The sequence below is a fragment of the Hevea brasiliensis genome, unplaced genomic scaffold (genome assembly GCF_030052815.1).
Source record: "Hevea brasiliensis isolate MT/VB/25A 57/8 unplaced genomic scaffold, ASM3005281v1 Scaf360, whole genome shotgun sequence".
Lineage (NCBI taxonomy): Eukaryota > Viridiplantae > Streptophyta > Magnoliopsida > Malpighiales > Euphorbiaceae > Hevea > Hevea brasiliensis.
Window position 1 is genome coordinate 25,347 of NW_026614874.1, and position 15,893 is coordinate 41,239.

Below are 15,893 nucleotides of genomic sequence, written 5' to 3' on the forward strand. Positions count from 1 at the left end.
AGTGGAATTTGGATTCAGAGCTCTGTATAGGGGATCAACTCCCATACTTATGCATTGATGTGATACACTAAGTGCGTAAGTAACTCTAAATTATCTTCTCAAGCAAGTACTAGGTGAATTATTTGTTGTCTGTGTTAGATGTGCATTTCATAGTAGAGTTGCATTAGTTTTAGATGGTTGTAGAAATTGCATTTGTAATCAACATTTACACTCACTAAGTCAAACGCTCACTCCTGTTCAATAATTTTTCTCAGGTTGCAAGAGAAATAATTTTTTTTTAGAGTTTAACTTGTATTTTTCTCTGTAGGGTACAATATCGTTAATTACAAAATTTTATTTATTTATGAGTTTATTTAATTATTTATTTTATTCTTAGAACTCTGCTGTGATACTATTTTATAAATATATTGTATTAATTAATGGTATTATATGGTTTATACATGTTGGATACTAGAGTTGAGCTAGACTCTCTAATTGTGAATTTCAGATAGATATGGGGTTGAGTTGGCCTAAATAAATTTATAATATTTTATTTTATTTCTTTTTGTATTTTAGGTCTTGAACTTGGTGTGATTATGAGTCTAGAAGTATTAAAGCTTATTAAGAGTTTTGGGAGGTTTTATGCTGATTCAAGTTCTAATGTCAATCTGGCTCATAGAATTGGGTTATGACAAATTATATGTCCCAGCATATCATATTGTTACCTTTATTTTCATATGGAAGACAACATCTAGAGAGAGAAAGAGAATATTCATAGCATAGTTGAGGGGTCATTTTTCTTGGCAAAATTAAATATTATTAATTATTTACATGATTATGAAATTCATTGAAGCCAGCGCATAGACAACTATGGAGAAAATGATTATCAAAATCAACTTGCTAATGGGAAAGGGAGACTATATATATATATATATATATATATAAAAGACTGATTCAATTATATTATATATAGGGAAGTAACCAAGTTTAGCAACATACAGATTTGAATTTCATAATCTTCATATTTAACAAAATCCAAGTTATACGCTTCAAATTAAGATGTAAGCCAGCTGCTGCTTCTGTTTCCGTTTCTCAATGCATGCCAATTTGTTTAATTCGATTATATACTCCTCTCACCACTACCAAATTTATGGATTAATAATTTTAGTTAATGCGTTTTCAATATTTTTTAGCTTCATTCTGCCAATTCTATCGTTAACTTTAATTTGGAGCATTTCTTTAACATCTCTACTTTTCTTCTTTTTCCGAAACCAATTTGTTGCCCATATTATTGGTTAAGTTAAAACTAATAAAATTAAAATCAATTAATTATAAAATTAAGAAAAAACACTTGTAATTTTTTTTTAAATTTTAATGCCAGTTATTGTTAAGAATAATTTTAATTCATGTTCTAAACATTTAACAGTGTTTTTTTTAGCAGATGGCGATTGAAGACTCAGTAACGATTAGTATTAATAAAAAGCTTAGAGATCAATGTGATGTATCCTCTGATCTTGCATTTTTAAGGTGCCTAGTGAATTACGAAGCGTTAATGAAAAGGCATATGAACCGCAGATGATTGCAATTGGTCCTTGTCACCACCATAAAGCTCATTTAATTGCCATCGAAGAGCACAAAATACGATATCTTCAAAGCTTCCTTCGACGAGGAGATGAGAATGACGTATCAAGGTATGTCCAGATCATAAGAGGGTTAGAAGAAAGTGCTCGTAAATGTTATGCAGAACCTTTTCGTCTTCCAGAAGATGCATTTGTAGAAATGTTGCTTCTTGATGGTTGCTTTATTATTGAGTTTATGTTCAAATTGGTTGAATTTGATGAAGAAGACCCTATTATAGGTTTGGATCATAAATTAAATAGAGTAAAGCTCGACCGTTATTACTTGAAAATCAACTTCCATTCTTCTTACTTTGGGAGTTGGTTGTCACGACCGCTGTGATTCATAACCCAGAAATCTACTTCATTAAACTGATCTTGTTGGTCTATAAGAATTATCTACCAGGCCCTCGGTATGAACCAGATCCAAGTCGTGAATACACTCCAGAAGAGATGAAGCAAATCAAGAATCTACTGGGATTAATACATGGCCACTGGAAACCTTACCGTGCAAGAATGGAGGCTTATTCGGAACAGAGAAAATATGTGCAAAAAATTTACACGCTGCGCCACAGAGCTCAAAGAGGCAGGGATTAAGTTCAAGAGTGTTGAGGGATGCAACTTGTTCGATATAAAGTTTGAACACGGAATAATTGAAATCCCAAAAATAGAAATTGCAGATAATACAGAATGTGTCTTGAAAAAATCTCATCGCCTATGAGCAGTTAACTTCTTTCAAAAATCTATATTATTTCACTGATTATATGGTATTCATGGATTGCCTCATCGATTCTGCAAAGGATGTGGAGCTACTTTGTTGCCGGGAGATCATTGTAAACGGGTTGGGTGACGATGAAACACTTGCAACTCTGTTCAACAAGATTGGGAAATATGTCGTCTGCAATAGAATTCTCTACGCTGATATAGCGAAAAAGTTAGACGAACGTTGCAAAAAGAGAAGGAATCTGTGGATGGCCAAGTTAAGGCATGATTATTTTAACAGCCCATGAGCTCTCATTTCTGTTTCGGCAGCTATAATGCTGCTCCTTCTCACCTGGACTCAAACTGTGTATTCTGTTCTTTCTTATTATACATAAATGCCATGTTTCTGCTTCATGTCGTCATGGTATTATAGACACCTACTTTTTCCTTTTGTTTTTAAGCATGCTGTAGAGGCATGGAGGAGTCTATGATGAAAATATCATTGAATGCTAAAGGTCTTAAAATATTTTACACTATGAAATAATTAGGAAATTAATAAAATAAAATAAATTTTGACATTTTAAAAAATTAATTATATTATTTTGAAAATAAAAGTTTTTTTTAAGAGTCATAAACCTGTATTATTGAATTAGGTTTAGTCTAATATTTTTTAAAATTTTAAATAGACATAAGAAATATTTAATTGAGTTAAATTAAATAACAAAATCCATTAAATTTTTTAATTTTAACATACTTAATTTTTTTGGTTCTATTAAAAATATTTTAGATAATTAATAAAATAAAAACAAAAAAAAAGAAAATAAAAAAAAGTTTATCCGAATCTTACCTTTTATTATTATTATTATTATTATTATTATTATTATTATTATTATTATTATTATTATTATTATTATTAAGTAAAAAAAAACGTTGGCCGAATATTAGGAGATAGATTTAGGGTTTTTATCCTTAGTTTTTTTTTTTTTTTTTAATTCAAAACCTAATTTGATTAGGTTAAGTTTATCCCATCACCTACTCATTATAATTAGGGTTTTAGAGAGACTGGAGGGTGGCTAAAAAAAATTAATTTAAAGTGTTTCTAATATATTTTGGTGCGAAAAGAGTTACTTCGTTATAGTTTTATTTTTATTCTAATTAAATTTACAAAAGTTTTCTATAATCACACACCTTTCTCAAATAGTTTTGCATAGTCCTAGGTCAATTAATTAATTCATCACTAAATTATTTTCTCTTATTTTATTTATGTTCTTGCCATTTTAAGTCTTTCAAAGTGCCAATGGACTCATTGAAATTCAAAGAGGATCATATAAAAAAAGTACGTTTCTGATTGCACACCCACAAAATCTGATATTGCTATTTTTGGTTTTAATTTTAGTTTTGTTGTATTTTCATTGTGCTTTTGTTTGATTTATATATTTTTGAGTATTTCAATGCATTAAATGGGTTATTTCCATATAGAATAATCTTTTGAATCATGTAAATAACATATTTTCTATTTCTAATAATTATTAAATTTTATGCGCTTAGCTGAATACGGTGATATGTAATATGTTTTTATTTTTAATTTTATTAAGTGGCCTTAGAAAACTTATTTTAGGTTGCAATTTTTTGTGGTGATACTTTAAGATATCTAGTTTGTCAACACATTTTTTTTTTATTTTGTTCAATTTTGTCTAAGTTAATTATAATAATTTTTATTAAATCACTGCTTGAATTTGTCTATTTTATAGTAGCAATAGGTAGATTTAACATTATGTATTAATTGGTTCATGAAATGAGGTCTTTATTTTTTTCTATATTTTAATTCAGTGTCTTAACTTCTTATGCTAAAAGTTGATAATTTTTTGAAAATTTTTATCATTTTTAATGTACTTTTACTTTTTAGTAATTTTTCTAATGGATTTGCATTGTAATTGATACATGCATTTTATATAGTCATTTAGGTTGAATTTCATAGTCATTTTATTTATTTGTTAGTCATTTTTAGTTAATTTTATTAGTTATTTAGTAAAATTTTATAATTATAAATTTTTGGATTAATTTATAATTTTGCTTTTATTTTGTAGATAAAATAGTGTTTTTGAGGAACTAAAAAATAACTGTGTAAGTGAGGAATGATTTTCAGGTCTAAAAGTGTCAAAATGAAACTTGAAAATTGAAGAATATGAAAATTACCAAAATTTGCACAACTTGTTGCATGGCCTGTGCAGCTTTTGTATAGAAATCTGAAGTAATTTTTGGACTTGTCGAAATCTGCACAAGGGACTGCACAACCTATGCAGGTCACCTGTGCACTCTCATAGGAAAAGATTTACACCTGCCGAAACTCACACAACATGCTGCACAGCCTATGTAGCTTGGTTGTGCACTTTCATGAAAGATATCAAAAGTTGACGAAACTTGTACAACATGTTGCACAGCTTGTGCTGGTTAGTTGTGCACCTTCACGGAAAATTGCCAGACATGCTGAAACTTGCACAACATCTTTTACAGCATGTGCAGCTTGGTTGTGCACTTTCATGGAAGACCTCCAAATATGCTGAAACTTGCACAACCAACTAGCATAGCCTGTGCACCTTCACGGGAAGCCTCTGGCACTTGCTAAAATCTGCACAAGATCTTGCACAACTACCTGTATAACCTGTGCAGATCATCATTAAATGGCTGAAGACAAAATTTTCTCACGTGTGATTACCTCACACACACCATTTTTAGGGCTTTTGTAAGAGAATATAAATAGGACTTTTTCCTCATTTTTGCGGCAAGAAGAAAGACAGAGAAAGGAAGGAAAAAGAGAGCAATAGTCGACACTTCCATTTTTTTATCAGAATTCGGATCCTTCTTCTTTTCTTCACCATTTTCTGTATTTCATCTATCGGATTTTTTTAGTTTTAGTTTATTTTCATGATTTATTTCCTTTTTTACTTAGAATTTCTTGTAATGAATATGGATTTTAAGTAGTTTCTTTTGACTGTTGAGTTAAGGATGTAATATTTAAGTTATTTTTATAAATTTGAACTGGATTAATCCTAATTTAATGAAATTTATGAGGTTTAATCCATTTCTTTATGCTTATTCACATGTTTAAGGAAGGGTTCCATTAAGTTATGTTTTTAATCCTCGGTTGAAGCACCAAAAGGAGAAACTAAGTAATAGATAATCAAGAAATTAGATTTAATTAACTTAGATAGAGAAATAGACTAAGGATTAAGATGATCAATATATTGATTAAAGAACCTAATAGGTCTTGGTTAATTTTAAACTCCACAAAAGTAAGATTTAATTAACCAATGCACTCTTTGATTCACTTGAAAGAGATTTTAAAGGAATTTAAAATTAGTCTCCTATAAACCTATAAATTTCATAGATGGGGCTAGTTAAGGAAAATCTCAAATTGACTTGAATATGAACCCTTAATTCCAGAATCATCTTTTATTAATTGTTGCTTGGAATTTTTACTTTTGAGTACGTAGTTTAATCTCATTTTATCAATTTTCATTATTGATATTCTCAATTATTTTTATTTAGTCAATTATTAAATTAGTCATTGTTTAAGTTTAGTTTTACATTTTCATACCTTAAAATTCAAATTCCCAAATTTCTTTATTTGTTTGATTAAAATACAATTTTAACTTAGTTTATTTTACATTAAAAATTCAATTGAAAACGTAACTCTTCGTAGAAACAATATATTTTTCTATACTACTTGAACGATCTATGCGCTTGCGGTAGTCTACATCAGTAACTGAATTCGTAAATTTTGTATGCTTTTTAGGTTGCTAGTTTTTATGTGCTTGTTTTTTCATGTTAAAATTTGATATGTTTAGTGTTGTAGATATTTTTTTCTGGATTTTTTTTAATTAAGATTTGTATTTTTTTTTATAAAAATTCTATACATATCTAAAATTTATCAGAAATTAAACCAGTTTAGTTAAAATAGTACTCTTTTATATTTTTTTAAATCAAAATCCACCTTTTTTTTATTTATTAGGACATTTTTTTTAAGGAATGTTAGACCATTTGGAATTAGGATTAATCAATTTGATTAGATTAGGACACTTTAATTAATTAAATAATTTTTTAATTTTAATTTTGACTTGTTTTAGTTAAATAGTTTTTTTTTCTCTTTTATTCATTTTTATTATTTATTTAATTTTTACTCTGTATTATGTCATTTAAATACTTACTTTTTGCCACTTTTGAGTTTTTTTATGTGAATTAATTAAATGGGTCCAAAGCCCTTAAATGGAACCCGAACCAAAATTCCAAAGGAGATGGAGCAGAAGCGGAATTTTTCATTGGTAGACCAAAGAGAAATTTAAACTTCAAGACTCTCTTATTCGTGATGTAATAGGCCAAGGCCCTTGTAATAGTTACAGGATTGCAATAGATCTTGTCCTGGGAATCCATAAATAGTTACAGGCCCTTGTAATAGATCTTCATTTGAACAAACAGAAATAAGGGCATCAAGATCCTTGCCAGGGAGCTGGCACTTAATTGTGTGAGATAGATTGCAAATCGCGAAAGTTTTCTTTGCAAGTTCATCCCACGTTACATTTCTCCGGATGGATATAATTCGCGTCTCTCCTCCCACATACCTAAGCTTTCCATCACTTGGCCTTGGTAATATCCTGCCCCAAAAGCTGCATAAAAATTTCATTTTTCCAGAGATAGCACTTTCCAAAACTGCTGTTCCATAAGGATGATTTGACAGAGGGGACTCCACCACATATTTATGGGGAGTTGTTGAAACCATATTAACTCGACCAGAATTCAGTTCAGCAGTATATTTACAAGGGTTTTGTCCACTGGAATTATATTCCCATTGACATCTGCTAATATGATCAGGATACACCCTGCTCTCCACTTCAGCAGCGTATCCTGGTCCTGAGAACAAAATCCAAGGCATTATATTCAGAGCCTTTTCTATGAATCTCATGAATGCTGGAAAGATACTCATAAAACATCTGATGTTTCTGGTTATAATTAGACACTTCTTGTGTTAGCTGGTTTTGATCTGCCGCCCTTCTTAGAGCAATACGATCACGTAAAAACTCGGTAGAAAAATCCTCACCTGTCTGTACGCAAATATTATTTACATTTCTATCCTCCGCAGCCCCATTACCAGAGAAAACCTTGGTCATATCTCCATAGAAATGCTGGCCGGAGCTATCAGGAGTCTCCCTTGTCATGGTATCAAAGAAATCTCAACTAATGTAAGCATATGAACATTCACCAAATTGCCAACCCTTTTTCGCTTAAAACTCTTCAAAATCCTTACATCACTTGTGCAAATGCTTCTCCAATTGGATCACATAATACTCCTATGCACTAAATCAACCCCAAATTTGGTCTTCTTCCTGCAACTCCATAGCATTCTATACTTATTTTCATGATGACAACTAGATTGCCATTAATAATGAAAAAATGTCCTGTACTATACAATTGTGTTATTGCTTAATGTACCCAAATTTCTCTATCTTTAATGCAAAATGCAATCAGCAAAATCTGTGTGAAATTATACGCACAAAATCACAACCACACAGAAGAGATGCAATTCATGACCGTCCGGGATCCCACACTGATCTAATCTGCCTTTCACAATCTTTCATTAAACGGTATATCGCTGGTATCTCATATGGAAACTTAAAAATAAATAAATAAAAAAAAGGTCCAACTGTTTAAAAAATTTACAAAAATCCAATTAAAGAACCAACTCATATAATAATCAAAAGAATAAAGAAATATTCATAATACAAATACAAGCTCCACAAAACAATAATAGGTCGGAGGCCATTGAGTGTCTTGCTTGAGAAACGAACTCTAAGGATGATTAAAACAATCTTGTTCAGCATTATTGCATAAAGCAGAAAATAGAGAATGGACATAAATAAAACCAAAATTAAGATGTTTTTATTCAATATTCTGAATGTACCAAGAAAGATAATGAAAACTGAAGTACGTAAAGGAATGACAAGAAAAGCAAAATGGGTACCTGTTTGTTTGTTGAGAATTGCAGTTTCGCGTAGAGTTTTTAGCTACGAAATGTTGTTTAGAGTTATGGACGAGACCCAGAAAAGAGAAAAATGGAGTTTGAATTTCAGTTTTGTATAAGAGTAGTGGGTTTTTGATGGAGAGAGAGAGAGAGGCCGTTGCATGAGGGTAGGGCGTGAGGGAGAAAGAAAGCTTAAAATAACGAGGCTAAGCGGGACAAAAATGGGAGGGTCTCTAACTGCAAACTAAATCATGGAAGGAACTAGAACTAAAATTATGGCATATTCAATTGATTAATTATTATTAAACTATTTTTATCATTTAAATTGTATTTAATATAATTAATTAAAAATTTATTGCTAATAAATTTTTATAATATAAATTTAAAATAAAAAATATTAAAAAAATAAATGTTAAATTATATTATTAAAATAAAATAAATAAGCCACAAAACAAATAGTTTCTTTTCTAAGACTGGCGATCCTCAAAGGGCCCTGGAAGCAAGTAGCCTACATCTGAGCAAGGCCTATTGGCAATACAAGCCATAACTTGTGGCCCACAACCCACAAGGATCTTGCACTTGACATATTTATTGAATTGATGGTAAAAATAAAGAATAAAAGACACTTTTCTATATAAATTCCACTTTACTTTGATTTATATTTATAAATAAATGTGAATCATTAAAAAAATTAATAATCAATAATTCACCATGAAGTCTAACCTCATTTAATCCAGTAATTAAAGGCATATCAATTATTGACAAACTTAAATTTAAATCTTCACCCTTTTAGTTTCTACTAAAAAAAATAATAATTTGCTATGAAAGGAGAGAAATGATACATAAAACTTTTTAACAAACGTTGTGCTCACTCTCTTTATGCATTTAACTTCTTCTCTGCACTCGAAAATTTTAACTCAGTCCTCATTTATTCAAGTGGGGTTAAAATTCAAGCCCAAAGCCACACAGAAGAAGTTTCGCAAAAATTTTTAACTTCTTATTATTATTATTATTATTATTTGTAAAGTGATGTCAAGTCAACTTTATAATTTGATTGTTAATTAAAAAGGCTTTTGTTATTACTCAAATCCATATTTAAGGAGTTTATGCTATAAATTAAAAATTTAAAAAGTTATAATTTAAGCATAATGCGTGAAATTTGTCTGAAAAGTAGATGAAATGGTTTTTAAAAAGTTAGGTCAATGTAAAACAATGCAACCTGTATGATTGAATAAATACTCCACCTATGCCAACTTTTATGAGTCCATTAAGAGAAATTTTTTGGTACATTTAAAGTATTAAATTTAACTATTTTTTACACTCATGTAAATGTATATTTTATTTATAAATTATGAAAAATAAATTTCACTTTTACGTGAATAAACGAGTACATATTTTAGGTATATTTTAAAATTTATCCTAGGATTTTATTAGTTCTAAAGTTTATTAATTAATTAATATAATTTTTTTAAAATTACATAAAAAATAAGTACAATAAGTATATATAACCCTCTCTCTATACATATTTTGCCAAAAAAAATGTTGGACCATATTTAAGGTTTAATTTATTTCACAGAAACTAACTTATATATTTAAAATGTTTTTTATAGAAAATATTTTCTTATTTAGTTGTAATGTGAAATTAATAGTATGTGTTTATTTCATATATATGTAAATATTTTTAAGTTTTGATAAATTTATTAAAATTTAGAAAATAAAAAATAATTTTTATTTTTTTAAAAGATAAAGTTATTTTTTTTAAAAATAATTTAATTTTCTTTTTGATAAAAAATATATTTTTTATTGATTAATTTTTTTTAATCATCAAATACTAAAAAATATGAAAAATATTTTATGATTTTTCGATAAATAAATGGAGCCTAACGTCGCTTTCGAGGACGAAGGACTTGCACCCCAATTATTTAGGAAGAATTGCTTATTTAGGGCATATATTTTAACAAATTTAATTATTCATCTCTTAGTTTTTAGTAAACTAATTAATTGTCTATATATTTTAAAAAAATATATTAATTAATTTATATAATTTAATTTCATTAACTATTTAGTCTCATCATTATTTTTTATACCTAAATTGCTCCCTTATTTCTCTCTCTCTCCATGTTTTTTTTTCTCTTCTACTCTCACACCCTTCTCTCCTTATTCTTTCTTTGTTTTTATTTGTTGACAAAAATGTTATAAGATGTCTAACACAAAAATAGTAATTAGTTTTCTTAAATTTCTAAATAATCAAGAAAATTATTCTCCAGTGAAGAAAATATAAAAATAATGTATAAGGAATTAGAGATTAAAAAAATGTAAATTCAAATTTAATCTCCACAAAGTAAAATTTTTATTTTTCTCCAATATTATATTTTTCAGAATATTTTATTTTTGAAAATATATAGACTAACAAATTAATTTTACTAAAATAGAAAAGCTAAATAGTAATATTTTTTAAAATATATGAATCAATTAATTAGTTTCTTTAAAATAGATTGGCTAAATAGTAGTTTGAATTGAATAATAGAAAATTTAATAAAAGGATTAAATAGTTTCACGAAAAAAAAATATATAGACTAAATAATGCATTTTTTAAAATATATAAACTAAGTAGTTAGTTTTATTAAAAAATATAAGGACTAACTAATACTTTTTTCTTTTCCTTTAGTTAACGAATTTTATTAACAATCAAACTACTATTTACTCCCTCTATTTTAATAAAATTAATTAATTGATCATTATATTTTTAAAAATATTACTATTTAATATATTTATTTTAATAAAACCAATCATTTGTTCCTATATTTTAAAATACATATTCCAATATGAAAGATAGAAATTGTTTAGTGTGAAGACTAAATCTAAAATTATATATTTTAAATTGTTTAAATATTTACATTTAATTTTATGGGCAATATTGTTCTATTTTCTCTATTTGAAACAATATTTGATCAAATATCAATTGATTTAGATGACCAAGTTATCAAATTAATAATTTAACAAAATTGATTTTTAAAGGAAAAAATACGAAAATAATGTCTAGGGATTGAATTAAATTATACTTAAACAATTAATAAAAAAATATAAATTCATATTTACTCTTTATATAATAAAATTTTTATTTTTTATTTAAAAATATATTATTTAAAATACATGGATCAATTAATTAATTTAATTAAAATAAAAAGATTAAATAATAATATCTTTTAAAATATAAAAGACTTAATAATAACTAAACTATAATAATTTATTTAGTATTAAAATTCATAAATCAATAGAGAATTTATTAAAGGGACTAAATATTTGGAGAAAGTAAAATATAAAAATTAAATAATTTATTTTTTAAAATATAAAGATTAAATATTTAATTTTATTAAAATATATAATTAAGTAGTAATTTTCGGTTGTGTGACATCATCCTCCAGTCATGCAATTTTTGCGTTCCTACGTCAGATTCAAAACCACGTGGCACATATGTGTATGGATATGCCTATTTGTTAATAATATTTAGGATAACAAAGATTTCTGCATTTGACTCGTTCCGTCCTGAATTTGATTAATTCTTTTTAATTTTCTCTTGATCATGTTTCGTGTGGTTGGGATGAAAAGGCCTTTTCTCCACTGAGAAATTTCTTAATCTGTTTTGTATAATAATATATTATTATTTTTATTAAAAATAATTTATTTTTATATATTTATATATTTAAATAATATTATTTTAATATAATATATAAATATATTATTAAAATAATATTCACCCTGCCCTACACTTTGATGGAAAATATCCCACCTTAATCTCAAACTTCTATAAGACGAGAAGGAGAAAAGTGATCTCGCCCTCTAATCAGCCTGTTGTCATTGCTAATTATATTACTAATATTTGATAAAAACAAAAATCATATTAATAATAAAGAAAACTGTTCATAAAAAAAAATATTTCTGTAGCATCGCGAGAGCTTCACAGCTTGTTGTCCACTAAATTTTCCATATAAAAACTGATCCATTTCTATTTCACAGGTCATATCAATTCATCTACTGTCCCTACACTAATTGAGCTTGTCGTTTGCAATCATTCATTTTAGGAATAGTAATTAATTTTTAAAATTAATTAATTTCTTCGAGTAAAGTGTGGATTACTTTGCTTTAAACAAGGGGTGGATTTGATTACGTTATTTTATGAAAAAATTTTAAATTAATTTTTAAATTTTTATAATATCTCCATTCATTTTTATTTATTTTTAATATTATTATATAATAATTAAAAAAATTAAATTATTTAATGTAGAAGAAAATTCTCTTAATTTAATTAAATTACTTTTTATTTTACTTAATTTAGCGAAAGGAATATAATAAAATGAAATAACAAAATTTATGTAAATATAAATAATTATTATGATGAATAAAAATAAAATTAAAATTAAAAAAAATTAATTAATACACATTAATCTTCTCAAAATGATAAATAATTTAAAAGAAAAAAAATTCAAAAAACGCCATATAAAAGTTAATAAAAGAAGTATTTTTTAAACAATTTGTTTAGATTACGAAGTACTTTTTTCACACTAATAATATATTTTCCTTGTCTATTTTTATTAGTATTAAATCAATTAAATTGTAATAGAATATTTAATTAAAAAAAGAGAGGGTGAGGTGATAACATTAATTTTTAGGAAATTATAAAAATAATTATTATGTTAAGTAGATATAAAGGTAAACTAATAAAAATTAATTAATATTTTTTAATTTTTTCAAAACAGAATAGAGAGAGTGTTTGGTTAAGGAAAAAGTTGTTAAATTTGATAAAAAAAATAAAAATATATAAATATAATATTTATCACATAATAAATATAATAAAATATTATTTAAAATTAACAATGGTAAATATAAAAAAATAATATTAAAGAAAAAAAGGAACAGTACTCTCACAACAAAAATCACACACAGTAAATTAAAATGAGAAATATTGATTTTAATTCTTTGAACAAGAATTTAATTACTAAAAAAATAATAGAGGGAATACATTAAATGCTCTGCTAAGTAAATACGATAAATTAGTTATTAAAAAAGTGAAAAGAATATTAAAACAATGTGAAGTGAAATAATATTAAAAAATTTATAATTTTAAATTAATATAAATTTAGTGGCAAACATGTTGGTGTAAATTATTATATTATAATTGAATAATCAAATTGGATGGATAAAATTTAGTTATTTTGATAAAGGTAAATTAAGTTAGGTTTAATTTTAGATAAGTAATAATTAAAGTTTATAATTTTTAATTATTAGTTTAATTATTTTTAATATAGTAATTAAACTAATCAAAATAATTAAATTTTTATTAATTAGTATATTATTTATAATTATTATTTTTATAATTTTATAATAATATTTAACTTATAATTATTATCTTATTAATATTAATCATATTTTATTATTTTTTATAAATAAAAAAGATTATAAATATATTTTTATTATTATTTTATTAAATAATTAATAATATAAAATATATATTTTATTTTTTCAATTAATTCAATTATAATTAATAACTAATAAAATATATTTTATTTTGATTGATTTTAATTTTTTCTCCTTTCCATTCTATTAATAATTTTTAAAGTCAATTAACAATGTTAAAAATTCATCTACTCAATTAACTTTTCATAATTCGGTTTTTTTTTTTTTTTTAAAAAAATCTCCACAATCAATACGAGAAGAACTCCGACCCTACCATCGGTTCTTATCAACTTTTTCATTTTTATGGTCAGGATTCAATGTTCTAATCCAACGGTTTTAAAATAATATACCCAGATCAAGGGGACCGACCATAGAAGACTTGGCGGTGTTGGAAGTCGTCATACAGTAAAGTAAAAGCATTATAAGTAATCCTAAGAGTTTCACTTGTTTATTACGCATCAGTGAATGAGTTCTATGCTTCAAATTAAGATGTAAGTTAGCTGCTGGATCCTCCTCTTTTCTTTTCTCAATCGCATCCTAGTTTGTTTAATTCTGTTGTTTATTATACTCCTCCTCTCCTCATTACCAAATCTAATTGTATTATATATTATGACAATTTTTTTTTTAATCCCTGTTGAGAATAATTTTTATAGCAACATGTTATGAACATTTAAAATTTCGGTTAACAGAGTATTGTGTTCTTTTTTCACAGATGCCGATGAGCAGTGAAGTGAACTCCACGGCCAATGAAGACTGCGTAACGATTGATATTAATGAAATGCTTAAAAAACTTGAATCTCAAGTATCCTCTGATAGTTGCATTTTCAAAGTGCCTGATGAATTACGAAGCGTTAATGAGAAGGCATATGAACCGCAGATGATTGCAATTGGTCCTTATCACCACGGTAAACCTCGTTTAATTGCCATGGAAAAGCACAAAAGACGATTTCTTAAAAGCTTCCTTCAACGGACATGTGAGAATGATGTATCAAGGTATGTCCAGCTCTTAAGAAGGTGGGAAGAAAGTGCTCGTAAATGTTATGCAGAACCCCTGCACCTTTCTGAAGATGAATTTGTAGAAATGATGCTTCTTGATGGTTGCTTTATTATCGAGTTTTTATGCAAATTGACAAAACGTGAAGGTGACCCTCTTTTTCGGTTGATTCATAAATTGACTAGATTAAAGCTGGACCTGTTATTACTTGAAAATCAACTTCCATTCTTCATACTTTGGGAGTTGCTTGTCATGAGCAATGTAATTTCAAAGCCAGAAAACAATTTCATTATGATGATTTTGAAGGCCTGTAAATGGTATCGACCAGGCCCAGTGTATGATCCAAGACTTTTATACACTTCAGAAGAGGTGAAGCAATTCAAGAATCTACTGGGATTGATACATGAACACTGGCAACCTTCCACTAAAAGAATGCTGGCGTATTCGGAAAGAAAAATAAATGAAAGAAAAACATCTACACGTTGTGCCAGAGAGCTCAAAGAGGCAGGGATTGGGTTCAAGAGTGTTAAGGGATGTAATATGTTCGATATAGAGTTTGAAAATGGAAGAATTAAAATCCCAAAAATACGAATTGAAGATAAAACAGAGTGTGTCCTGCGAAATCTTATTGCCTATGAGCAGTTAACTTATTCCCGACGTCGTAGATACTTCACTGATTATATGATATTCATGGATAGCCTCATCGATTCTGCAAAGGATGTGGAGATACTTTGTCGCCAGGGGATCATTGAGAACTGGATGGGTGACGATGAAACCATTGCTTTTTTATTCAACAAGATGGGGGAACATGTCTTCCACAACAGAGTTCTCTACGCTGATATAGAGGACAAAGTAGACAAGCACTGCAAAAGAAAATGGAATCTGCAGATGGCCAAGTTAAGGCGTGATTATTTTAACAGCCCATGGGCCTTCATCTCGTTTTTAGGTGCTATAATCCTGCTCCTTCTCACCGGGATTCAAACTGTGTATTCAGTTCTTTCTTATTTTAAACAAATGCCTTTCTGATTCATGTTGTCATGCATGAAAGCTCATGTACTAAAAGTGTGTAGTTCCTATCATACATGTATGCTAAAAAGTTGATTAAGTAAAGTCTGGTTTAAGAGCATATATA

At 27.2% G+C, this 15,893-nt stretch overlaps 1 protein-coding gene and 1 pseudogene across 1 annotated transcript; both read left to right on the forward strand.

Annotated features, from left to right (window-relative positions):
- Positions 1-1,420: 1,420 nt before the first annotated feature.
- On the forward strand, positions 1,421-2,700 carry LOC110638410 (putative UPF0481 protein At3g02645; annotated as a pseudogene).
- Positions 2,701-14,150: 11,450 nt separating this feature from the next.
- LOC110661264 (putative UPF0481 protein At3g02645) lies at positions 14,151-15,893 on the forward strand. The gene is made up of 2 exons (XM_058142171.1): positions 14,151-14,258; positions 14,480-15,893. The coding sequence occupies exon 2, from the start codon at positions 14,480-14,482 to the stop codon at positions 15,785-15,787; it is 1,308 nt and encodes a 435-aa protein (XP_057998154.1). The 5' UTR covers positions 14,151-14,258; the 3' UTR covers positions 15,788-15,893.